Here is a 23,740-nt window from a genome sequence, read left to right on the forward strand (position 1 = left end):
CCCTCGGGGCTGGGCGCGGTCGAGGCGTGGCCAGGGCGTGGCTCTGGGGGCGGAGCTCAAGGCGGGGCCTGGGCGGGGCCTCCCGGGGGTCCCGGGCGATGGCGGAGGGCGGCTGAAAGGGGGGGCTGCGGGTACCGGGGGCTGCGGGGGGGGCAGCGAGGCCGGGACCCCCCCGGTACCGGAACCGGCACCGGAACCGGGAGCGGCGCCATGGACGATTCGGGCGTGATCCGGCGGCGGCGGCTGCAGGTACCGGGAGGGGGGGGTTGTTATTGATGGGAACCGGGGATGGCGGCGCCGGTACCGGTATCGGAACGGGGGGAATCGGTACCGGGGAATCGGTACCGGGTTCGGGAGCGGGGTGTCCGTACCGGGCAGTAACGGTTACCGGGAGGGGGTCGGTACCGGGCGGGATGTCGGCACCGGAGGATGCGGGGATCGGTACCGGGGGGTATCGGAGCTGGCGGGGATCGGTACCGGAGGGATCGGATCGGCACCGGGCACCGCAGGCCGTTCCGCAGGGGGGGCAGCGCAGGGCGGTACCGGGCGGGCGGGGCCGGTACCGGGAAGGTCGCTCCGGGCGCGGCCGGCACCGGGGGCGGGAGGGGCGATGCGGGCCCGGTACCGGAGGGCGCTGCGGTCCCGGGGGTGTCCGGGGGGGTTCGGTCGGCGGGCGGGGGGCACGGAGCCCCCCCGGGGCCGGTCCGGTACCGGCGCCGCTCCCCAGCCGTTCCCCCGTTATTGCAGAAGGAGCTGCCGCTGCCGCGGAAGAGCAGCAGGTGAGACCCCCCCGCGCCCCCCACCCACTGCGCCCCCCGGCCCCGCCCCGGCCCCGCCCCGGCCCCGCCCACTGCAGCCGCCGCGGCCCCCCCGCCCCCCCCGCCCCGCCGCCGCCCCGGAGCCCCCCCGGAACCCCCGGAGCCCCCGATGCCGGTCCCGGCGGGCGGCGGCCACAGCAGCGGCGGCGGCAGCGGCGGCGGCAGCAACGGCAGCGGCAGCAGCGGCAGCATGTTCCGCCGCTCCAAGAGGTACCGGGCAGCGGCCCGGCCTTCCTCCCGCGCCAGCCTCAGCCTCCTCTCCATCCTCATCCTCCATGTCCATCCTCATCCTCAGCCTCATCCTCGTCGTCAGCCTCCATGTCCGTCCTCATCCTCATTTTCATCCTGTGTCTATCCTCATCCTCATCCACATCCTTCATCCTCCGTGTCCATCCTCATCCTCCATCTCCATCCTCAGCCTTCATCCTCATCCTCTCCCTCCTTCATCCCCATGTTCGCCCCCCTTCCATTCTCATCCTCATCCCCCCCCGTCCTTCCTCTCCCTCCTCATCCTCCCCCGAGCCCCCCCGGCCGCTGTCTCTCCCCCCCCCCGTTATTCCCCCTTTATTATTTTGGGGTGGGGGCTTTGAGCGCCCCCCTCCCCCAGCCCTGTGACGTTGTGGGGAGGGGGTCTCTATTTGGGGAGGGGTCCCAGGGGGTCCTGACCCCCCCCCCGCCCCCCCCCAGCTGCCGCACGAACAACCGGAAGAGCCTGATCCTGACCAGCACCTCCCCCACCCTGCCGCGGCCGCACTCGCCGCTGCCCGGACACATCGGTGAGACCCCCGCGACCCCCGGAGCCCCCCGACCCCCCCCGGGTGTGCCCGACCGCCCCTGGGTGTCCCCAAACCCACCTGAGCCCCCCCGGGTGTCCCCAGACCCCGCCAGGTGTCCCCGCCCCGCCCCGGTGTCCTCAAGCACCCCCGGGGATCCCCGACCCTCCCCGGTGTCCCCAAACCCCCTCAGGCGTCCCCAGCCCCTCTCTGGTGTCCCCAAATCCCCCCCAGCCCCCCCAAAGTCCCCCCAGCGCCCCCAAACTTCCAGGACCCCCCCAGACCCCCCCATGACCTGCGGGGACCCCTCCCCACCCTTGGGGTCCCTCCTGCCCCCCCTCCCCTTTCCCCCGGGGTGGGTCCCACTCGCTTGGCCCCGCCCACCCGCGGGGATGGGGCGTGGCCTGTGAGGACGGGGCGGTGACGTCACCGCACCTGTGCCCAGGTACGAGCCCCCAGGACAGCCCCCGGAACTTCTCCCCGAGCGCCCCCGCGCACTTCTCGTTCGGAGCGTCCCGCCGGTGAGGGGGGCACCGGGGAGACCGGGGGGGGACCGGGGAAACCGGGGATACCGGGGACACGCGAGGGGCTGGGCGGGGGGCTCGGAGACAACCTCAGGGTCCGGAGGTGTCCGCAATGTCCGGGGGTGTCCCCAGTGCTCTGGGGGTGTCCGGGGGTGTCCCCGGGCTGTCCCGGTTTGTCCCGGTTTGTCCCGGGCTCTCCCTGGGTATCCCTGGGCTGTCCCGGGTCTGTCCCGGTTTGTCTCGGGCTGTCCGGGGGGGTATCCTGGGGCTGTCCGGGGGTTCTGGGGGTGTCCCGGGGCTGTCCCGGTGTATCCCGGGCTGTCCCTGGGCTGTCCCGGTGTACCCCGGGTTATCCCGGTCTGTCCCGGGTTATCCTGCCCCTCTCTCCGCAGGGCGGACGGGCGCCGCTGGTCGCTGGCCTCGCTGCCCTCCTCGGGCTATGGCACCAACACCCCCAGCTCCACCGTCTCGGTGAGGGGGGCGCGACCCCCGGAGCCCCCCGGGAGCTTTGGGGCCTCTGCTGGGTCTGGGGGCGCCGGGGGCGATGGGGGGTCCAAAAGGGGCTGGGGGTGACACGGGGGTCAGGGGGAATCTGGGGGGTCCCGGAGGTGATTTGGGGGTCTCGGAGTAGGCTCGGGGGTGACCCCAGGGGTCTGTGGGGTCAGGGGACATTTGGGGGTCCCGGGGGGTACTTGAGGGTCCCTGGGTGGGCTGACCCGGGGGTCAGAGGCGGTTTGGGTGTCCCGGATGGGATTTTGGGGGTCCCGGATGGATATTTGGGGGTCCCGGGTGTGTTTTTGGGGTCCCGTGGTCTGACCCCCCGGCTGCCCCGCAGTCCTGGGGAGGATTTGGGGGTCCCGGTGGGCTGACCCCGCGCTCCCGGGGCTCAGGGGGTTTTTGGGGGTCCCGGGTGTGATTTTGGGGGTCCCATGGTGGTCTGACCCCCCGGCTGCCCCGCAGTCGTCGTGCTCGTCGCAGGAGCGGCTGCACCAGCTGCCGGCGCAGCCCACGGCCGAGGAGCTGCGGTTCCTGTCCCGCCACTTCGGCAGCTCCGAGAGCCTCGCCGAGGAGGATGGGGGGGCCCGGGGGGGCGCGGCCGCCCCCAGACCCCGCTCCCGCAGCCTCAGGTGGGGCCCGAAACCGGGGGCACGGGGGAGGGGGTTTTGGGGAGAAATGGGGGGAAATTAGGGGGATTTGGGGGGGGATTGTGAGGCGGATTTGGGGGGGAAATTGGGGAGGAAATGGGGGGAGATTTGGGGGGGAGAATGGTGGGGGGGATTTTATGGAGGATTTGGGGGGGAAATGGGGGAATTTGGGGGAAATGGTGGGGGAGATTTGGGGGGGGAATGGAGGGGAATTGAGGGGGAAATGGGGGGGATTTGGGGGGAAATGGGGGGGATTTGGGGTGTCACTGTGGGGATGGGGGGCCAGCGGGGGGACCCCTTGGATTTAGGGAGTGGACGGGATTTGGGGCTCACCCAAACTCGGGGCACACTGGGGTGAGGCCGTGGCTGTCGAGGGGTGGAATGGGGGGGTCCTGGGGGTCCTGTGGGTGCCAGCTGTGCCCCCCCTTTCCCCAGCCCCGGGCGCTCGCCCTCGTCCCACGACAACGAGATCGTGATGATGAACCACGTGTACAAGGAGAGGTTCCCCAAGGTGGGGCTGGGGGCACTTGGGGGGTGCGGGCTGCCCCGGGCGGGGGGTTTGTGGGGGTGGTTATGGGGTCTCTGTGGGGTATCAGGGTACCATGGGGTCCCCATGAGGTCCCTGTGGGTTCACCCTGGGGTCCCCCTGGGGTCTCTGGGTGCTATGGGGTCACCATGGCGTCACTATGGCATCACCGTGGGGTCAGTTTGGATCACCCTGGGGTCCCCCCGGGGACTGGGGTGCCATGGGCTCACCCTGGGATTGCTGTGGGTTCACCGTGGGCTCACCCTGGGATTACTGTGGGATCACCGTGGGCTCACCCTGGGATTACCGTGGGTTCACCGTGGGCTCACCCTGGGATTGCTGTGGGATCACCATGGGCTCACCCTGGGATTGCTGTGGGTTCACCACGGAATCACCCTGGGATTGCTGTGGGTTCACCATGGGCTCACTGCTGGCTCACCGTGTTCTCTGGTCCCTGCCAGGCCACGGCGCAGATGCAGGAGCGCCTGGAGGAGTTTGTGCGGGGCTGCGGCCCCGGTGGGACCCCCCTGGCCGACGGCGCCCTGAGCTTCATCCAGCACCAGCTGGTAGAGCTGGCCCGGGACTGCCTGGCCACGGCCCGGCACGGCCTCATCACGGCGGGCTACTTCTGCGAGCTGCAGGAGAGCATGGAGAGGCTGCTGCAGGACGTGAGGGGGGACAGGGACACCTGGGGACACCTGGGGACAATGGGGGACACAGGGACAGGCACGGCCTCATCACGGCGGGCTACTTCTGCGAGCTGCAGGAGAGCATGGAGAGGCTGCTGCAGGACGTGAGGGGACATGGGGACACCTGGGGACACCTGGGGACAGCTGAGGACATGGGGGAGATAGGGGGGGACAAAGGAGGACAGTGGGGGACATTGGCGACAGCGGGGACCCAAGGGACCCAATGGGACTCAGCACGAACTCGAGGGATGCCCCCATGTCCCCTGGGCCCCCCAATGTCCCCTGGGTCCCCCAATGTCCCCCCTGACCCCCCAATGTCCCCCCAGGCCTACGAGCGCTCCGAGTCGGAGGAGGTGGCCTTCATCACCCAGCTGGTGAAGCGGCTCCTCATCATCATCTCCCGCCCCGCGCGCCTGCTCGAGTGCCTGGTGAGGGCCTCACCTGTGTCCCCCTCACCTGTGCCACCCTCACCTGTGCACCCCTCACCTGTCCCTTCACCTGTGTCACCCTCACCCGTCCCTGTGTCCCCTTCACCTGTCCCTGTCCCCTCACCTGTCCCTGTCCCCTCACCTGTGCCCCCCTCACCTGTGCCCCCTCACCTGTGCCCCCCTCACCTGTCCCTGTCTCACCTGCCCCTCACCTGCCGGCAGGAGTTTGACCCCGCGGGGCTGTCGCAGCTGCTGGGCCGGGCCGAGGGGCCCCTGCGAGCCGACACCCCCCGGTACCTGCTGAGGCAGCTGGGCCGGGCCCGGGGGGCGCGCGCAGGTACGGGGGCGTGGGGACGGGTGTGGGGGGATAGGGATGGCGGGACAGGTGTGGGGTGGGGGGGTTCAGGACAGGTGTGGGGACACAGGCAGGTATGGGGGGGCACGCCTGTGACCCTGGTGTCCCCACACACACCTGTGCCACACCTGTGTCCCCCCCCCCAGACATGCTGCACCTGGAGGAGCCCGACAGCAGCGGCACCAACACCCCGGAGCCCGAGGAGGGGGCTGAGGTGGGCGCTGTCCCCGCCATGTCCCCCCCCTGTGTCACCCCCCATGATGTCACCTGTCCCCCTCAATGTCACCTGTCCCCCCCCCACCCAGGGCCGCGCTGCCGCCCCCCGGCCCAAGGAGCCGCCAGGTGAGAACGACTTCGAGACCATCAAACTGATCAGCAACGGCGCCTACGGGTGAGGGGGGTCCCGGGGGTGTCCGGGGGGGTTCCGGTGGTCCCGGGGGTGGTCCCGGGGGTCCCACCCTCACCTGTCCCCCCTCAGGGCCGTGTACCTGGTGCGGCACACGGCCACGCGGCAGCGCTTCGCCATGAAGAAGATCAACAAGCAGAACCTGCTGCTGCGGAACCAGGTGCACCAGGCCTTCGTGGAGCGCGACATCCTCACCTTCGCCGAGAACCCCTTCGTGGTCAGCATGTTCTGCTCCTTCCAGACCCGCCGCCACCTCTGCATGGTCATGGAGTACGTGGAAGGTGCGGCCATAGGGGGCGGGGAGTTCACGATATAGGGGCGGGGCGTCGCGATATGGGGCGGGAGAGGGAGATATGGGGCTGGGTGTTGTGGTAACGGTTGTCCCCATGCCCCACCCCATGTGCTCATGTTCCCCGCTGTCCCCCCCATCCTCCATCTGTCCCCAATCTCCCCCATGTCCCTCTGTCCCCAATGTCCCCTCTGTCCCCAATGCCCCCAATGTCCCCTCTGTCCCCTCTGTCCCTAATGTCCCCTCTGTCCCAATGTCCCCGTCCCAATGCTGCCTGATGCCCCAATGTCCCCTGTCCCCAATTCCCTCTGCCCCAATGTCCCCTCTGTCCCCAATGTCCCCCCTGTCCCCGATGTCCCCTCTGTCCCCAATGTCCCCTCTGTCCCCTCTGTCCCCAATGTCCCCAATGTCCCCAGGCGGTGACTGTGCCACGCTGCTCAAGCACATCGGGGCGCTGCCCCTGGAGCTGGCCCGGCTCTACTTTGCCGAGACCGTGCTGGCCCTGGAGTACCTGCACACCTACGGCATCGTGCACCGCGACCTCAAACCCGACAAGTGAGCCTGGGGGGTCACCTGGGCACCGCCCAACTCACCTGGGACCTGCCCCACCCACCGGGGCCCCGCCCCGCTCACCCGGCCCCACCCCTCACCTGCAGCCTCCTGATCACCTCTCTGGGCCACGTGAAGCTGACGGATTTCGGGCTCTCCAAGATGGGGCTGATGAGCCTGACCACCAACCTGTACGAGGGGCACATGGAGAAGGACGCGCGCGAGTTCCGCGACAAGCAGGTGCGTGCCAGGTGTGCCAGGTGCGTGCCAGGTGTGCACAGGTGTGTGCCAGGTGTGTGCCCAGGTGTGCCCATCTGCACTCAGGTGTGCCAGGGGTGGGACCAGCAGAGCAGGGAGTGCCTGCAGCAGCTCAGGGGCCTGTCCCCACCTGTCCCCACCTGTCCCCTGCTGTCCCCCGTGTCCCCAGGTGTGCGGCACCCCCGAGTACATCGCCCCCGAGGTGATCCTGCGCCAGGGCTACGGCAAGCCCGTGGACTGGTGGGCCATGGGCATCGTGCTCTACGAGTTCCTGGTGGGCTGCGTGCCCTTCTTCGGGGACACGCCCGAGGAGCTCTTCGGGCAGGTGATCTCAGGTACGGACACGGGGGGGACACGAGGGGACACGGGGCAGGTGACCTCAGGTGTGACAGGGGACAAAGGGACACCCAGGGCAGGTGATCTCAGGTACGGTGCTCAGCTGTCCCCCCGTGTCCCCTCTGTGTCCCCCCATGTTCCTTCCGTATCCCCTCCTGTCCCCTCGTGTCCTCCTGTCTCTCCCATTCACCCCTGTGTCCCCGTCCCCCCGTGCCCCCTGTCCCCGTGTCCCCCCAGATGAGATCCTGTGGCCGGAGGGGGACGAGGCGCTGCCCCCGGATGCTCAGCACCTCATCTCGTGCCTGCTGCAGCCGGACCCGCTGCGGCGCCTGGGGGCAGGTGAGACCCCCGGGACCCCCAAACACCTCCCGGGACCCCCTGAGACCCCCCAGACCGCCCGGTACCCCCCAAATCCCCCCGTGACGGGCGGTGCCGCGCAGGGGGCGCGCAGGAGGTGAAGGCTCACGGATTCTTCGCCACCCTGGACTGGACGGGGCTGCTGCGGCAGAAAGCCGAGTTCGTGCCGCACCTCGAGTCCGAGGAGGACACGAGCTACTTCGACAGTGAGCGAGGGAGGACCCCCGGGACCCCCACGGGAACCCCCTGAAACCACCCCCCCTTGGGGACATCCCTGGGACTCCCCTTGGATCAGCCCCTGGACCCTCCCTGGGACCCCCTGGAACATCCCGGGACCCCCCTGGGACCCCCCAGAACCCCCTAAACCTTCCCTGGGACCTCCAGAACCCCCTGGAACATCCTGGGACCCTCCTGGGACCCCCCAGAACTCCCTGAAACATCCCAGGATCCCCCTGGGACCCCCCGGAACCTCACAGAACAATCCAGGACCCCCCTGGAACCTCCCGAGACCCTCCTGGAACATTCTGGGACCCCCCAGCCCCTCCTTGGGGTCCCTCCTCCCTCGAGGTTGCTCTAAGGACCCCCCCTCGCCCCCGTGCCCCCCCAGCCCGGTCGGACAGGTACCCCCACGTGACGTCGTACGAGGACGAGGACACGACCGAGGACGAGCCCGTGGAGATCCGGCAGTTCTCGTCCTGCTCGCCGCGCTTCAGCAAGGTGGGGCGGGGTCCGGTGTGCCCGGGTCCGGTGTGCCCGGGTGTGCGCCCAGCGGTGCCCGGGTGCGATCGCTGCCCTCCCGCAGGTGTACAGCAGCCTGGAGCAGCTCTCGCAGGAGCCCAAGGCCAAGGGGCGCCCGCGGGACGAGGGCAGACGGGACGGCTTCGCCCGGGAGCGCGGCTGGAGAACCGGATCGCCGGAGCTGTGAGTGCATGGGGGGTACGGGGGGTCCTGAAGGGGTCCCGGGGCTCCCTGACCCCCGTTCCCGCCGTGTCCCCGCAGGAAGCACCGCTCGGCCGGTGCCGGTGAGGGGGGGGCGCCGCCGCCCCCCGAGGGCGAGGGCAGCCCCCCCCCGGGCGCGCGCCGCCGCTTCTCGGCGCTGCTGGAGCCGCGACCCCCGCCCGAGGAACGGCCGAGCCCCCCCCGCAACGGAGCCGCGGACGGGACCCCCGAGGAGCCGCCGGGTGAGTGCCGGGAGCGTGGGGAGGGGTCCCGGGAGGGTGGGGAGGGGTCTCCGGTGAGCCCCGGTCCCTTCACCGCCCGTTGTCCCCCCCGGTAGCGGAGCGAGGCCCGCGGGGCCCGGAGCCGCCCCCGGCCCGCACCGAGCTGGGGCTGCGGCGCCCGCGGCACCCGGGGGTCGCTCCCGCCGAGCCCGGAGGCGACAAACGGAGCCCCCGCGCCCCCGGCAAGGTCACCAAGTCGGCGTCGGCCACGGCGCTGTCCGTCATCATCCCCAGCGGTGGGTGACACCCCGGGACCCCCAAAGGGAGCCCAAATACACCCGGGACCCCCCAAAGGGAGCCCAAATACACCCGGGACCCCCAAAGGGAGCCCAAATCCCCCCAGGGAGCCCAAATACACGGGACCCCCCTAAAGGACCCTCCCCAAAGGGCCCCGAACACCCAGGGACCCCTGCAGCCCCCGAGTCCCCACGGGAGGGGTCTGGGGGTCTCCCTTGGGGGGTTCTGTGGGTGCTGGGACCCCCAGTCCCACGGGTGGGGTGTCCCCAGCCCCGGGGGTGTCCGCGGTGCCGTGGGGGGACTCTGGGGTCTCCGGGGGGGTTTTGGGGTGTCCCCGGTTCCCTGTGAACTCTGGGGTCTCCGGGGGTGTTTCGGGGGTCTCTCAGCGGTCTCTGGGGCTCAGCGGGCTCTGGGGGTCTCCGGGGTGTTTCGGGGGTCTCTCAGTGCTCTCCGGGCTGAGCGGGCTCCGGGGGTCTCCGGGGTGTTTCGGGTCTCTCAGCGTCTCTGGACTCAGCGGGCTCTGGGGGCTCCGGGTGTTTTGGGGTATCTCTCACTGGTCTCTGGGGCTCAGCGGGCTCTGGGGGTCTCCGGGTGTTTCGGGGGTCTCTCAGCGGTCTCTGGGGCTCAGTGTTCTCTGGGGTCTCCGGGGGGGTTTCGGGGGTCTCTCAGCGGTCTCTGGGGCTCAGCGGGCTCTGGGGGTCTCCGGGGTGTTTTGGGGTGTCTCTCAGCGGTCTCGGGGCTGAGCAGGCTCCGGGGGTCTCCGGGGTGTTTCGGGGGTCTCTCAGTGCTCTCCGGGCTGAGCGGGCTCCGGGGGCGCAGGGGAGGCGCCCGGCTCGTCCCCGCTGGGCAGCCCGATGTCGCCGCGCTCGCTCTCCTCGGACCCCTCATCCCGGGACTCGTCCCCGGGCCGCGAGCTCGCCCCGGCCGTGGCGGCGCCGCCGCGCTCGCCCATCGCCATCCCCCGGCCCGGCAAGAAGTTCGGCTTCACCCTGAGAGCCATCCGCGTGTACCTGGGCGACAGCGACGTGTACAGCGTGCACCACGTCGTCTGGGTCAGGGACATGGGGACATGGGGACATTGGGGACACGGGGACACGGGGACACGGGGGGACAGCGACGTGTACAGCATGCACCACGTCGTCTGGGTCAGGGACAGGGGGACATTGGGACATTGGGGACATTGGGGACACGGGGGGACAGCGACGTGTACAGCGTGCACCACGTCGTCTGGGTCAGGGACACGAGGGGACACTGGGGGGACACGGGTGGGGACACAGAGGATGACTCGGGGACACTGGGGACGTCGAGGGTGACACGGGGACATGGGGTGACACGGGGTGACATGGGGACATGGGGTGACACAGGGGGTGGCATGGGGACACCGGGGGGACACGGGGAGGACACAGGGGTCCCATCCGCGGTGCTCCGTGGGTGACCCCGGTTTTGGGGACACGGAGGGGGGTCCGGGGGTCCCGTCCCCTGTCCCCCGTGGGTGACCCCGGTGTTTGGGGCGCAGCACGTGGAGGAGGGCGGCCCCGCGCAGGAGGCCGGGCTGTGCGCAGGGGATCTCATCACGCACGTGAACGGGGAGCCGGTGCACGGGCTGGTGCACACCGAGGTGGTGGAGCTCATCCTCAAGGTGAGGGCACCGGGAGGGCACCGGGGGGCACCGGGGTCAGAGGTTTGGGGGGTCATGGGTCACGGCAGGGTCACGGCAGGTCAGCCATGACCAGGGGGTGAGCCCCGGTGGGGAGGCGGGTGTTGGGGGTCCCGCCCGTGACCCGCTGTCGCGCAGAGCGGGACCAAGGTGCTGGTGACAACGACGCCGCTGGAGAACACCTCGATCCGCCTGGGCCCCGCGCGGCGCCGCAGCGCCCGCGCCAAGATGGCCCGGAGGAACCGGCGGGGGGGCACCGGGAGCGGCCACGAGAGGTGGGCACGGGGCACGGGGGGCTCGGGGGGCTCCGGGGGGCTCAGGGGGGCACCGGGTGCTGACGGTCCTCCCGGCCGCCAGGCGGCGCAGCGCGCTGTTCCGGCACCTGGCGCGCCAGGCCTCGCTGCTGCACACGAGCCGCTCGCTGACGTCACTGAGCCGCTCGCTCTCCTCCTCCGACTCGCTGCCCGCCTCCCCCACGCACGCGCGGGCGCGCGAACCAGGTAAGGGGCGGGGCCGAGGGCAGGGGCGGGGCCACGGGGGCGGGCTGTACCGGGAAAGGGGCGGGGGGTTGGGAACGGGGCGTGGTTACGGGAACGGGGCGCAGTGCCCGGTGCCGGTGCTCGGTGCCCAGTCCCGGTGCTTGGTGCCCGCTCCTCCCCCGCACCCTGACCCCGTTCCGCGCAGGGGCCTCCCCGCCCAGCAGCTCTCCGGGCTCCAGCGCTCCCCCGTCGCCGGCGGGGCCGCACCTGCGGCCGAGCTCGCTGCAGGGGCTGTCGCCGAAGCTGCAGCGGCAGTACCGGGCGGCGCGGTGCCGCTCCGCCGGCAGCATCCCGCTCTCGCCGCTCGCGCACACGCCCTCGCCGCCCGCCGCCTCGCCGCCCGCCTTCCCCGCCAAGCTGCACCCCAAGGCCGCCGAGTCGCCGCGCCTCGCCCGCCGCGGGCTGCCCGAGAAGGCGGCGCCGGGGCCGCCCCGCAAGCTGGGGCTGGAGCCGCCCCGCAAGGACTTCCCGGCCGAGCCGCCGCTGCAGAGCTTGGCCGAGTGGGACGGCGAGGGCCCGGCCGAGCCGCCGCCGCCGCCGCCCGCGGGGCCCGCGCGCCGCCTGGGCCGGCAGGAGCTGCCGCTGCTGCTCGGGGGCCCGCCCGGGCCGGAGCCGCCGCCGCCGCCGCCGGGAGCGGAGGAGCCCGAGCGGGGAGCGCGGGGCCCGCCCAAGGCGCTGAGCCCGGTGCAGGAGCACGAGCGCGGGGCGGCGGCGCCGGTGCCCATCGTGGTGGTGGGGCCCGGTGCGACCCCCGGGGACCCCCGCAGCGCCGCGGGCCCCCCCGGGCGCTGAGCTTCACCCGAGCGCCCCCTCCCCGGAGCCCCGGTTGTAAATAGGGGGGCGCACCCCGGGACCCCCAGGCATGCGGGGGTCGCGCCCCCCCGGCCCCTCCCCGCGTACGCCAAGGGTTAATACTGTGACACCCCCCCACCGTGTGACGTCACCGACCCGGCATCCCCCCGGTGTGATGTCATCGACCCGGAAAATCCCTCCCACCCACCCCCGGTCTCCTGTTTGCCCCCGGTTTTGGCTCCCGGTGCTGACGTCAGAGCCGCGATGATGTCACAGCACCCATGTCACGGGAGGGGCACGGGCGCTGCTCTGATGTCACTCGGGGAAGGGGATGGTGATGTCACGGCTGATGCGGGATCGATGATGTCACGGCCGTGGCATCATCGACTGGATTTCGAGTGGTGACATCACAGCCGTGACGTCACTGAATGTGTGAGGGCGGTGACGTCAAATCTGCAGTGACACCCGAACTTGTGGGGGGGGGCTGCTATGCCCGGTTTCCACCCGGTGCTGACGTCACCCGAGGGCCAGCCAAGCCGGTGACATCACCACCGCCCCGTGACATCATCACAGTCCCCTCCCCCCCCCGTTCTCGCTATGCAAACGCCCCCCGGGCCGGGGGGGCCGGGGGGGCCCCGGGGACCAATAAAGGCTGTACAGCACCGAGCCCCGGCCGTGCTTCGGGGGGACACCGGGGGGGCACCGGGGGAGGGGGGCGACACCTGTCATCGCCCCGGGATCCCCGGGAGGGGTTTGGGGGTGTCACGGCCCCGGGACCCCCCCTCCATCCCCGAGCCCGGGCACTCACGGGTTAACCTCGGCGTTTTTCCCGCCACGCCCCCGCCACGCCCCCCCCACCCCCCGTGACGTTACAGCCCTACCGGGTCCGTTCGCCGCCGCTGAACCCGAACGGTCCGGGGGGACCGGGGGGCACCGGGGGGGCCTTGGCGGCGTTTGCCGAGGATTTCGGGGAGTCGGGGCCCTCTCGAGGAGCGCTCGGGGGAATTGGGGTGCCAAAGGAGGGCCCCGGTGGTTTCGGGAGTGACTTGAGGGAGATTTGGGGGAATTGGGGTTCAAAGGGTGTCTCTGGGAGGAACTGGGGTTCAGAGGGGGTCTCTGCCGGGAACTGGGGGGTCTCTGTCGGGATTAGGGCGTTCAAAGGGGGTCTCTGTCGGGAATTGGGGGCTCCTGTGGGTCTCTGTCGGGAACTGGGGGTTCCTGGAGGTCTCTGTCGGGAACTGGGGGTACCTGGGGTCTCTGTCGGGAATTGGGGGTACCTGGGGTCTCTGTTGGGAATTGGGGGCTCCTGTGGGTCTCTGTCGGGAACTGGGGGGTCTCTGTCGGGATTAGGGCGTTCAAAGGGGTTCTCTGTCGGGAATTGGGGGCTCCTGTGGGTCTCTGTCGGGAACTGGGGGTCTCTGTCGGGATTAGGCGTTCAAAGGGGGTCTCTGTCGGAATTGGAGTTCCTGTGGTCTCTGTCGGGAACGGGGGGTACTGGGGTCTCTGTTGGAATTGGGGTCCCTGTGGGTCTCTGTTGGAACTGGGGTGCCTGGGTCTCTGTCGGGAACGGGGGGTACCTGGGGTGAGCCCCGGGGGTCCCTGACCCGCTGTGTGCCCCCAGCCCCCCATGGCGCTGCGTTTGGCCGCCCGCCTGTCGCGCCCGGCCCGGAGCGGTGTCCGGTGGGGGGGCACCGTCCCCCCCCGCGCACAGGGTGAGTGGGGAGGGGGCGAGAGGGACGGACCCGCCCCCCGGGATTGGCAGCGACGGGGGGGAGACACCGGGAGTTCCCGTTACTGCCCCCCCCCCCCCCATTTCCCGGTGTTCCCCCCCATTTCCCGGTTCTGACCCCCCCCCGTCTCCCGGTGCCGCCCCCTCCCCAGTGGCCGCCCCGTTCGACTGGCAGGACGCGCTGGGGCTGGAGGCGCTGCTGAGCGCCGAGGAGCGGCTGCTGCGGGACACGACGCGCAAATACTGCCAGGAGCGGCTGCTGCCCCGCGTGCTGCACGCCAACCGCCACGAGGGTACCCCAAAAACCGCCCCCCGAAACACCCCCAGGCAGCCCGACCCCTCCCCGGTACCGACTGACCCCCCCGGTACAGCCTGAGAGCCCCCAGACCCACCAAGTGCTTGCAGAAGCCCCCAGGGCCGGTCCCCACAGCTCCCCCGCAACGTCCCCAAGTGCCCCCCCAAACCTCCCCGACCCTCCCCATTCGCCCCTCTGCCAAAAGTTAGGGGTTTTGGTATCCCCAAAAGCTCCCCCAAACCTGCCCGAGCGCCCCATTCGCCCCTGAGCTCCCTCGGGATCCTTCCTATGCCAAAAATGGGGAGTTTTGCTATCCCCAAAACCCCCCCAAAACTGCACAAACTGCCTCCAACACCCCCAAATCCTCTCCCCCCTCCCCTGCTGCAGACCCAAGGTGGGGACAGGGGTGTGGGGGACCCCCAGATTTGCCCAGGGGTCCCCTTGCTGCCCTGACCCCCACCTTGCCCCCCCCAGTGTTTGACCGGGAGATCGTGACCGAACTGGGAGAACTGGGGCTGCTGGGCCCCACCATCCAAGGTCAGGGGGTGTGGGGACCCCAGGGGGGTTTGGGGACATAAAGGGGGGGCCTGGGGGCTCAGGGGTGGGGGGCAGCTCTGGGGGAGCACTGGGGGTCAGGGAGGAGGTTTGGGGGCTCTGTGAGGGGACTCGGGGGGCTTGCGGGGGCAGTTTTGGGGTGACACTGGGGGTTTGAGGGGATGGCACTGTCTCCAGGGTGGGGCTGCGTGTGGAGGGAGGGTCCTTGAGGGGTCCTGTGCGAGCCCGGGGGTCCCTGGGTGCCCCTTGAGGGGTCCTGGGTGACCCTAAGTGACCCTTGAGCGTCCCTGTGTGACCCGGGGGTCTCTGTGTGACCCCGGGGGTCCCCACGTGCCCTCTGTGACCCCGGGGGTCCCCGCAGGGTACGGCTGCGCGGGCACCACGTCGGTGGGCTACGGGCTGGTGACGCGGGAGCTGGAGCGGGTGGACAGCAGCTACCGCTCGGTGCTCAGCGTGCAATCCTCGCTGGTCATGTACCCGCTGTGGGCCTACGGGACCCCCGCCCAGCGCGAGCGCTTCCTGCCCCGCCTCGGTGAGACCCCCAGAGGGACAGGGGCAGCTCGGGGGGGGCGTTTGGGGCCGTTGGGGTGTTCCTGGGTGCCCCTAATGCCCCCTCCCCAGCTCAGGGGGTGCAGGGTAGAGGGGCGTTTGAGGGGTTTGGAGGAGGATTGGGGGGCACAAGGGCAGTGGTGGTCCCCGAAGTGCCCCTGATGCCCCCTCCCCAGCTCGGGGGGTGTGGGATGGAGGGGGCAGAGGGGCTTTGGGGGGGTTTGGAGGAGGATTGGGGGGCACGAGGGAGTGGTGGTCCCTGGGGTGCCCCTCATGCCCCCTCCCCAGCTCAGGGGGTGTGGGATGGAGGGGGCAGAGGGGCTTTGGGGGGGTTTGGAGGAGGATTGGGGGGCACAAGGGGAGTGGTGGTCCCCGAAGTGCCCCTGACGCCCCCTCCCCAGCTCGGGGGGAGCTCGTGGGCTGCTTCGGGCTGACGGAGCCCAACCACGGGAGCGACCCGGGGCGGATGGAGACGCGGGCACGGCACAACCCCAGCGCCGGCACCTACACCCTGCGCGGCTCCAAGACCTGGTGAGCCCCGAATTGGGGTGAGGGGGACACGGGGGGACCCCCAGAGCCCCCCGTTGACCCTCCCTGACCACCCCAGGATCACCAACTCGCCCATAGCCGACCTGTGCGTGGTGTGGGCGCGCTGCGAGGAGGACGGGCGGGTCCGGGGCTTCCTGGTGGAGCGCGGCACCCCCGGGCTCAGCACCCCCAAAATCGAGGGCAAGTTCTCCCTGCGGGCCTCGACCACCGGCATGATCCTGCTGGACGACGTGGAGGTGCCCGAGGAGAACGTGCTGCCCGGCGCCGAGGGGCTGGCGGTGAGCGGGGAGCCGGGGCATCCCCGGTGGGATGGGGAGGGGTCCCGCTGGGACAGAGGGTCCCAGTGACACCCCCTGTCCCTCAGGGCCCCTTTGGCTGCCTCACCCAGGCCCGTTATGGCATCGCCTGGGGCGCGCTGGGCGCTGCCGAGGCCTGTCTGGAGACGGTGCGACAATACGTGCTGGACAGGTAATGGGGGGCTGGGGGCGCTTTGGGGGGTCCCACCGCCCCCCAGCACCCCCCAAGCTCAGTGCCCCCTGCCCCGACCCGCAGGAAGCAGTTTGGGGGCCCGCTGGCCCGGAACCAGCTGGTGCAGAAGAAGCTGGCCGACATGGTGACGGAGATCACGCTGGGGCTGCACGCCTGCCTGCGGCTCGGCCGCCTCAAGGACGAGGGCAGGTGGGTGGCACTGTCCCCAAGGGGGGTCCGGGGGGTCCGGAGGGGGTCAGCGTGTCCCTGTCCGTGTCCCCGCAGGGCTGCCCCCGAGATGGTGTCGATGCTGAAGCGGAACTCGTGCGGGAAGGCGCTGGCCATCGCCAGGGACGCGCGGGACATGCTGGGGGGCAACGGCATCTGCGACGAGTTCCACGTCATCCGGCACCTCATGAACCTCGAGGCCGTCAACACCTACGAGGGTACGGCGGGGAGGGGCCCTGGGGGTCCCCCGGGGGTGCAGGGGGTCCCACTGAGGTGTGGTGATCCCCGCAGGCACCCACGACATCCACGCGCTGATCCTGGGCCGCGCCATCACCGGCATCCAGGCCTTCGCCCCGGCCAAGGGCACGTAGCGGGGACGTGGTGGCACCGGTGGCACCGGCGGGGACCGGGTCTGCTCCTCGTGGGAAGGGATGTGAGGAGGTGGTGGAGCTGACAGGACCCAGCGTCACCAACCGGACCCAGGTGTCCCCAGAAGGGATCCAGTGTCACTGACAGGAGCCGGTGTCACCGACGGGACCTCGTGTCACCAGCCAGGCCTCGTGTCACCAGTGGGACTCGGTGTCACCTCAACCAAATCTGGTGGCACTGGCGGGACCCGGTGTCACCAAGCACAGCTTGTGTTGTTGATGGGACCCAATGCCACCAAGCAAACCTGCTGTCACCAGTGGGACTCGGTGTCACCGACAGGACTCGGTGTCACTCAGGGACTCCCCTGGTGCTGGGTACCGTGTCCGGTGCCATCCCGGTGCCTTTGCCATCCCCATGGCCAATAAACGGTGGGACAGCCCCTCCATGCCAGCCCTGCTCGTCAGCATTAATTAACCTGCCAGGAACCTCGGAGGGAGGGAGGGGTCCTAACCCATCACAGCCCCCTCATCGAGCTTTTGGGTCGGCTTCAGCCCTTTATTTGTTCCAAACAGCAAAAGCAGCAGCAACAGCAAAGCCCTTTGGGGCCAAAATGTCCCTTTGCAAAGCCCGGCTGGGTTCGGGGGTCCCGCTCGGGTCTGGGGGTGCCCTCAGTCCTCGGGCTGCAGGTAGATCTCCTGATAAGCTGCCTCCACGGTGCAGCAGATGCGGCGCAGCTCCGCCTGCACCTCCTCCACGCGCTCCAGCACCTCACCGAGCGCCCGCAGCCGCTCCTGGATCAGCCCGTTGTGGAAGCCGTAGCGGTGGAAGAGCCGCTCCTCCAGCTGCTCCGCCAGCTCCGAGACCTGCCCGAGCGGGAGCCGCGGCTCGTCCCGGCGCTGGCACGGCCGCCGTCCCCGGGGCCGGGGGGCAGCTGCGCCCGCCCGCGCTGGCGCCGCTCCCGGCCTGGCCCGGCCGCCGCCAGCTGCGCCCCGGTAGCCGCAGCGCCGGTCGCGGTGGCCACCGATCGCCGGGTCAGCGCGGGCCGCAGCTGCCGGGCCGGGCCGCCATCTGCGCGGGGGCCTTGGGACCGAGTCCGGCGCGAGGGCAGCGTGGGGACAAGGGGGGGACACCGCGGGGACAGCGGGGGCCGCTGCAAGCGGGGCCGGAGGCAGCTGCGGCCGCCCCCTCGGGGGGTCGGGGCGCTCCCCCCGGCCGGGCTCCGCAGCTGCCTCCATGCCCGGGCTCTGCCTCCCCTGTCCCGCCAAACCGGGCGGAATAACGCGGTCCCCCGCGCCCCGGGGGGAAGGAGGAGACCGCTTCGGGCTTACCTTCAGCAGCAGGCTGTTCCTGAGGGCGCTCAGCTCCGTGTGCGCTTCCTCGCGGCCGCTGTTGATGCGGCTGAGCGCGTCCTGCGCCCGCTGCTGCAGCCCCTCCACGGCGGCGTCCAGCGAGGCGAAGAGCAGCGAGGAGCGGGGACCCAGCGCTGGCCCCGCGCACGGCCTCGGCCCGAACACGGGAGCATCAGGAGGGGACGGGGACCCCATCGGGGCTGGGATCACACAGGGACTGGGACTGTGTGAGGGGCATGGAGCCCATGGGGACAGGGACCCCCATGTGAGGGGCATGGATCACACAGGGACCCCATCAGGGCCGGGGATCACACACGAACTGTATGAGGGGCATGAACCCCATGGGGACCGGATCAGGGACATTTCTGCCCCATTAAGGCCGTGGATCACACAAGGACAGGGACCATGTGAGGGGCACAGACCCCACAGGGACATGGCGAGGGACATTTCTGCCCCATTAAGGCCGTGGATCACACAAGGACAGGGACACCCATCAGGGCTGTGCACCCTGTCAGGGTCACACGCCACCGGGACAGGGACAGGCTGTGCGCTGTGGCAGCCCTGCCAGTCCCGTTAATTGAGAATTACCCTCTAATTAACGCGGTGACACGTGTGTCCCCACTCCCTTCACTGCCTGTCGCATCTCCCCGCTCTTTTTTCCCCATTTTCACTCCAAAGGTGAAGGTGGTACCTGTCCGGCTTCTCGTCGGGGGGCTCGTCCTCACCCAGCTCCGCCGGTTCGGGACCCTCAGGCTCCTCCCGCGACATCCCGGCCGCGGGGGGCTGCAGGGGAAGGAGCCCCGAGCTGGGGTCGGGATCCCGGGGTGGGCTGGGGGCACTAAGCCGGGCTCCGGGGGTGGGTTCGGGCTGGGGTCCCGGGGTAGGTTCGGGGCCGTACCTGGGACCCTCGGCCGCCCCTAACCCCACAGCCCTCACGGGGCTCTGCTGGGCGGGCACCGCCGCCGCCCAATCAGCGCCCGCCATTCACACTTTGGTGCTGCTGATTGGAGCAATAAGGGACCCCCAAGGAATTATTGACACCTGCGCGGGCCAATTGTCGGGCACGAAAAGGCAGGGGCGGGAAAGGCGGGAAGGGTCCGGCGGTCCCGGGAGGATCTCGGGGGTCCCGGGCGGATCACGGGCAGATCTCGGGGGTCCCGGGAGGATGTCAGCTTCCCCAGCACCGTGCGACACCACAAGGTGACAATAAACTCCCCCTAAACACGCAGTTCCCTTCCCCAGCACACACACAGGCACTGCAGGACACCGCACTTTATTTGGGGTGGGGACCCCTCCCCAAAATGAGGGGACCCCCGTGTGGGGAGGGGGAGGTCATACGTCCAGGCGGCACATGGGGCTATCGTAGACCATCTGCAGGTTGACGCGGTGCCCCACGAGCTCGCGGATGTTGTTGATGCCGTATTTGATCATGGTGGGTCTGGGGGAAATGGGGGGTCAGTGGGGTGGGCCCACAGAGGGGTCCCCCCCAGAAGACCCCCACTCACCGCTCCAGCGAGAGCCCCCAGGCAATGACCGAGACGTTCTCGGGGAGCCCCATGGGCAGCAGCAGCTCGGGGCGGAAGACCCCTGAGTTCCCCACCTCCACCCACTTCTTCAGCCCTGGGGAAGGGGCAAGGGGGGAAAGTGAGACCCCCATAGACCCCCTCCCCATCCTGGGGAGTGCTCAGACCCCCCTGCTCCCAACGGAGACCCCTCCTCACCCTCGTGGTAGCTGAACACCTCCATGCTGGGCTCGGTGTAGGGGTTGTAGGCGGGTTTGAAGCGCAGCTGCGAGATCCCTGCGGGCACACCGGGGGTCAGGGGAGGCTCAGATGGGTCTGGGGTCCCTCCCCAGCGCCCCCCGAGTACCCAGCTTGCTGAAGAACTGCCGCAGGACGCCCATGAGGTGGCCCAGCGTGAGCCCCCGGTCGGCCACCAGCCCCTCCACCTGGTGGAACTCAGCCAGGTGCGTCGCGTCCAGGCTCTCGTTGCGGAACACGCGGTCGATGGAGAAATATTTCACGGGGCTGAACTTCTCCTGGGGGCAGAACAGAGGGGTGAGGGGGCAGGTGGGACCCCCATACTGCCCCAGAACTGCTGCGATCCCCCTCAAATTGTTCCAGTCTTTCTGAGCCCCCCAAACAATGCTGAGCCTCCTACACTGCTCTGAGCACCGCAAATTCCACTGACACCCCAAATCCCACTAATTCCCCCCAAAAATTCCTCTGTTCTCCCTCATGGATGTAACCCCCAGACCCCCCAACAGCGCCCAGACCCCCCAGACCTGCCGTGCCAGCTGGAACAGGGCGCGGGCACTGGCTGACGTGGTGTGGGTCCTCAGCAGGTTCTTCTTTGCCTCCTCCACCTTCCACTCATACCTGTACCTGGGGAGGGGGACACAAAGGGGGTTCAGGGAGGTGGGGGACACTCGTGGGACCCCCCTGAATCGCCCCCCAGGGTCGGGGTCTCACCCCTGTGAGCCGTAGCCTCCCTGCGAGTGCACCTTCTTCACCTTGGACGAGTAGCCGGGGGGCAACTGGGGGGCTTCGGCGGGGTCTGGGGGGGGGGCAAAAAGGTGAGGAGGGGGCTTTGAGGGGCATTTGTGGGGGCTCAGGGGGCTTGTCAGAGGGATTTGGGGGTTCAGAGGGATTTAGGGGAGTTCAGAGGGATTTGGGGTGGGCACAGGGGACTCTGGGAGGGATTTGGGGGGATTTCAGAGGGGTCCCAGGGGGGCTCAGCAGGCCCCCGTGCCCCCCAGCACCCACCCAGCAGGAAGAAGGTGTCGTGCTGGTCGCGCGCCGGGTGCTGCTGCGGCTGGAAGAGCGCGTCGAAGTTCCAGAAGGAGCTCTCCACAAAGTTATCCGTGGGCATCTCCGTGAACCTGCAGGTCCCCTGACGTTACCACGGGTGGGTGGGCTCCGTGCCCCCCACCCAGAGCCCCCCACTCACTCACCCCATCTCCAGGAAGATCTGGCGCAGCTCCGAGCGCACCTTGAGCAGCGGGTGCAGGTGCCCGCAGGCCGGGGGCAGCCCCAGCGAGGAGAAGTTGTAGGGTTTGAAGGGCAGCTGGCGCCAGGAGCCCCTGCGGGATGGGCTGGGGGTCAGGGCAGGGTCCTGGGGGGTTCTGGGGGGTCCTGGGGGGGTTTGGGGGGCACCTACGTGGCGATCATGTCCGGGGTGAGCTCGGTCTCCGGGCGCGCCACGGCCGTGCTGAAGGCGCTGCCCTTGCGGATCCAGAAGGACTTGAGGGTCCTGGGGGGCGAGGGGGGCGTTGGGGACCACCAGGGCCTCAGTGGGTGCTTTAATTAACGCTAATTGCATTAATGACCACCTCCGCTTTATTTATTTCTTTATTTAATGTTTCACCCATGCGAGTTTTACACAGAGTCTTTAATTGATCAAGGAAATCTTGAGTTTGCTGAACTAACTTTGAGTAAACGAAACCAAAAGGGTCTGAAAATTTATGGCCCATCAAGCTCCTCACTGGCTGCTTTAATTAATGCTAATTTAATTAGTCATCACCGTTATTTTTTATTATAGTTTTTTAATAGATGTTCTATTATGACTTTTATGCAGAGCCTTTAACTGACCATTGATTATAATTAGATCATTGAACTCTTGATTGTGCTGAATTAACCTTCAATAAACAAAACCAAAAGGGTTTGAAAATGAGGCAGAAAGGCCTCAAATTTATGCCCCATCAAGGAGAGAAAAATCAGCAGAAACTCAATAAAAAACAAGCCTGAGAAATCAGATATTCCCAGCCAAAAACGACAATAAAAGGAGTAAAGAGCAGTGATCGGAATGAAACTGATTCACGAACACCTCACAGAGTCGGATCAGAATGAAAACTGATAAATTAACGACCCACAGTGCTAATTAACGAGCAGAACTGTGCAACTCAGGAGCAATAAATGTGAATTTTCCCTGCCCCACTCACTCACACTTCCAGCAGCAGCTTCCTCCTCTTGAGCTCGGCGCGCTCCCGCTCGGGCAGGGCCCCCCCGGCCCTCACCTGGCCCAGGTGTTCCTGCACCGTGTCCTGCACCGAGGGCACCTGGGGGGGCACCGGGGTGGGCACGGCACAACGGGGGGGCAGCAGACCCCTCCCCAAACACGGCTGATTCACAGCGACCCCCGTTTGTCACCCCCAGGATCATCCTCGCTCAGGGAGACCCCCACCCATCCACCCCCAGCCCTCCAGAGACCCCCACCCATCCATCCCAGCTCACTAGAGACCCCCACCCATCCATCCCAGCCTGCTCCAGCCTTCCAGGGACCCTCACCCATCCACCCCCAGTACTCCAGGGACCCCCAGACCCCTCCTCAGGGCACTCCCTGCTCTCATGGACCCCCATCCATCACGCCTTGGGCCGCTCCCGCTTCCCCAGCCCCCCACCGTGCCCCCTCCCCGGGTCATTCCCAGTTGCCGGTGCCCTCCGTGCCCCCTCCCGGGACCCCCGCCTGACCCCCGGTCACTCACGGCGCGGAGCACGCGGGGCCCGCCGGCCGCTCCCTTATCGAGGCGCACCCACTTGTTGGCCATAGCCTTGCTGAAGCCCAAGGAGCCGCCGGGCAGCTTCTGCGGGCACACAGCGAACCGTGAGGGGCACGGTGCCGCCCCCCGGTGCCGCCCCCGGTGCCGCCGGTACCCACCATGGCCTCGGCCTGCGGCAGCCCCTCCTCGGGCAGGCTCCGGAACAGCCGCACCTCGGGGCTGCCGTCCCGCAGCACCTCCTCGCCCTCGGCGCTCAGCTCCCATCGCGTGGCCGTGCGCGCCTCCGCCTCGATCACCTGCACCGGGCACCGCCATCAGCGCGGCCGCCGCCGGTAACCGGGGCTGCCTCGCGCCCGCCCGGCCCCGCCGCCCGCACCTCGCCCAGCGCCTGGAGGCTTTTCACGGCGCCCACGAGCGTCTGGTGGTCCACACCGAGCTGGGCGGCGGCCTCGAGGCTGCAGAGCCCGCCCGGGGCCCCGGCCTGGTCCAGCCGCTCCAGCAGCCGCTCCGCCACGCTCGGCGCCATGGCCGGAAGTGATCCCGGCACAGCGGAAGTGATCCCGAGACACCGGGAGGATGGGGTGGTGAGTCCGCCATCTTGGGTGTGGCGCAAGCCCCGTGCCGGGCGTGCTGGGAGCCATGTTGGGTGTGGCGGGGGGGCACAGGTGGGTGCTGGGGGCGCCGTGACGTCACGGATGTGCACGGTGACGTAATGCGGTGCGAAGCGGTTCCACCGCGGACTCCCAACTAGCTGATTGGGCCCAAAGTTTCCTTAAAGCTGCCCCCGGCCTGGGTTCATTTTCCTTGCGTGCACACCTGCCGTGACATCGCTTAATCAATGACATCATCCCCGCGTCACGGCGCTGTATGACGGCAGAGGCGAGCAGCAGACCGCCGCACGCCCCGTGTCCGTTGCTCCCTGTCCATATCCCCAATTTCCCCTTCATTTCCTCCTCCCCCCCGCTCTCGGGCCTGTCCCTTTAAGAGCGCGCGCCCCCACGTGACCCCCGGAGCGAGGCGGGGGGCGGGGGGGGCGTCTCCCACAGAACGCGTGGTCGCTCCTCATTGGCCGCCGCTCTCAGCCAATGGGAAGCGGCCATCTGGGACGCCAACGTTCGGGGGCGCCGTCGCCGCCGGCGGGCGGGCGCTCGGCCAATGGGAAAGGGCCGCGCGCGGGCTCGGGCCAATGGCAGCGCGGCGGAGGCAGGGCGAGGGGCGGTGGGAGTATAAAATGCAGCGGCACCTCCTCCCCC

The 23,740-nt window shown here is 69.4% G+C and overlaps 4 protein-coding genes across 7 annotated transcripts; 2 read left to right on the forward strand and 2 right to left on the reverse strand.

The window, feature by feature from the left end:
• Positions 1-92: 92 nt before the first annotated feature.
• MAST1 (microtubule associated serine/threonine kinase 1) lies at positions 93-12,564 on the forward strand. 2 transcript variants are annotated; one of them, XM_064737306.1, is made up of 27 exons: positions 93-249; positions 748-779; positions 1,506-1,594; positions 2,037-2,112; positions 2,508-2,586; positions 3,076-3,242; positions 3,696-3,771; positions 4,248-4,454; positions 4,802-4,903; positions 5,126-5,240; positions 5,405-5,472; positions 5,564-5,649; positions 5,737-5,945; positions 6,370-6,508; positions 6,610-6,742; positions 6,930-7,095; positions 7,334-7,435; positions 7,537-7,659; positions 8,061-8,170; positions 8,256-8,374; positions 8,453-8,634; positions 8,730-8,909; positions 9,730-9,962; positions 10,427-10,549; positions 10,706-10,842; positions 10,925-11,067; positions 11,252-12,564. In XM_064737306.1, the coding sequence occupies exons 1-27, from the start codon at positions 211-213 to the stop codon at positions 11,896-11,898; spliced, it is 3,882 nt and encodes a 1,293-aa protein (XP_064593376.1). In that variant the 5' UTR covers positions 93-210; the 3' UTR covers positions 11,899-12,564. The 2 variants fall into 2 exon arrangements, with proteins under 2 accessions (XP_064593376.1, XP_064593375.1); XM_064737305.1 differs by lacking the exons at positions 93-249; positions 748-779 and adding an exon at positions 921-1,028.
• Positions 12,565-12,757: 193 nt separating this feature from the next.
• GCDH (glutaryl-CoA dehydrogenase) lies at positions 12,758-17,092 on the forward strand. 2 transcript variants are annotated; one of them, XM_064737309.1, is made up of 11 exons: positions 12,758-12,782; positions 13,520-13,610; positions 13,780-13,920; positions 14,397-14,459; positions 14,839-15,009; positions 15,428-15,557; positions 15,634-15,853; positions 15,940-16,043; positions 16,128-16,253; positions 16,329-16,489; positions 16,563-17,092. In XM_064737309.1, the coding sequence occupies exons 2-11, from the start codon at positions 13,526-13,528 to the stop codon at positions 16,640-16,642; spliced, it is 1,281 nt and encodes a 426-aa protein (XP_064593379.1). In that variant the 5' UTR covers positions 12,758-12,782; positions 13,520-13,525; the 3' UTR covers positions 16,643-17,092. The 2 variants fall into 2 exon arrangements, with proteins under 2 accessions (XP_064593379.1, XP_064593378.1); XM_064737308.1 differs by having other exon boundaries at positions 12,763-12,810.
• A 95-nt stretch (positions 17,093-17,187) lies between these two features.
• Positions 17,188-18,236, reverse strand: SYCE2 (synaptonemal complex central element protein 2). The gene is made up of 2 exons (XM_064737312.1): positions 17,969-18,236; positions 17,188-17,503 (listed from the first exon to the last, which is right to left on the reverse strand). Exons 1-2 carry the CDS (start codon positions 18,182-18,184, stop codon positions 17,309-17,311), a joined length of 411 nt encoding a protein of 136 aa, XP_064593382.1. The 5' UTR covers positions 18,185-18,236; the 3' UTR covers positions 17,188-17,308.
• A 1,010-nt stretch (positions 18,237-19,246) lies between these two features.
• On the reverse strand, positions 19,247-23,032 carry FARSA (phenylalanyl-tRNA synthetase subunit alpha). Of its 2 annotated transcripts, XM_064737282.1 has the most exons (13): positions 22,864-23,032; positions 22,646-22,783; positions 22,473-22,571; positions 21,934-22,046; positions 21,149-21,241; positions 20,943-21,071; positions 20,755-20,870; positions 20,461-20,545; positions 20,274-20,373; positions 19,859-20,027; positions 19,711-19,788; positions 19,495-19,609; positions 19,247-19,427 (listed from the first exon to the last, which is right to left on the reverse strand). In XM_064737282.1, the coding sequence occupies exons 1-13, from the start codon at positions 23,011-23,013 to the stop codon at positions 19,322-19,324; spliced, it is 1,491 nt and encodes a 496-aa protein (XP_064593352.1). In that variant the 5' UTR covers positions 23,014-23,032; the 3' UTR covers positions 19,247-19,321. The 2 variants fall into 2 exon arrangements, with proteins under 2 accessions (XP_064593352.1, XP_064593353.1); XM_064737283.1 differs by lacking the exon at positions 19,495-19,609 and having other exon boundaries at positions 22,864-23,028.
• Between the last annotated feature and the right edge of the window lie 708 nt (positions 23,033-23,740).

The sequence above is a fragment of the Zonotrichia leucophrys genome, unplaced genomic scaffold, assembly GCF_028769735.1.
Source record: "Zonotrichia leucophrys gambelii isolate GWCS_2022_RI unplaced genomic scaffold, RI_Zleu_2.0 Scaffold_48_389894, whole genome shotgun sequence".
Classification (NCBI taxonomy): domain Eukaryota; kingdom Metazoa; phylum Chordata; class Aves; order Passeriformes; family Passerellidae; genus Zonotrichia; species Zonotrichia leucophrys.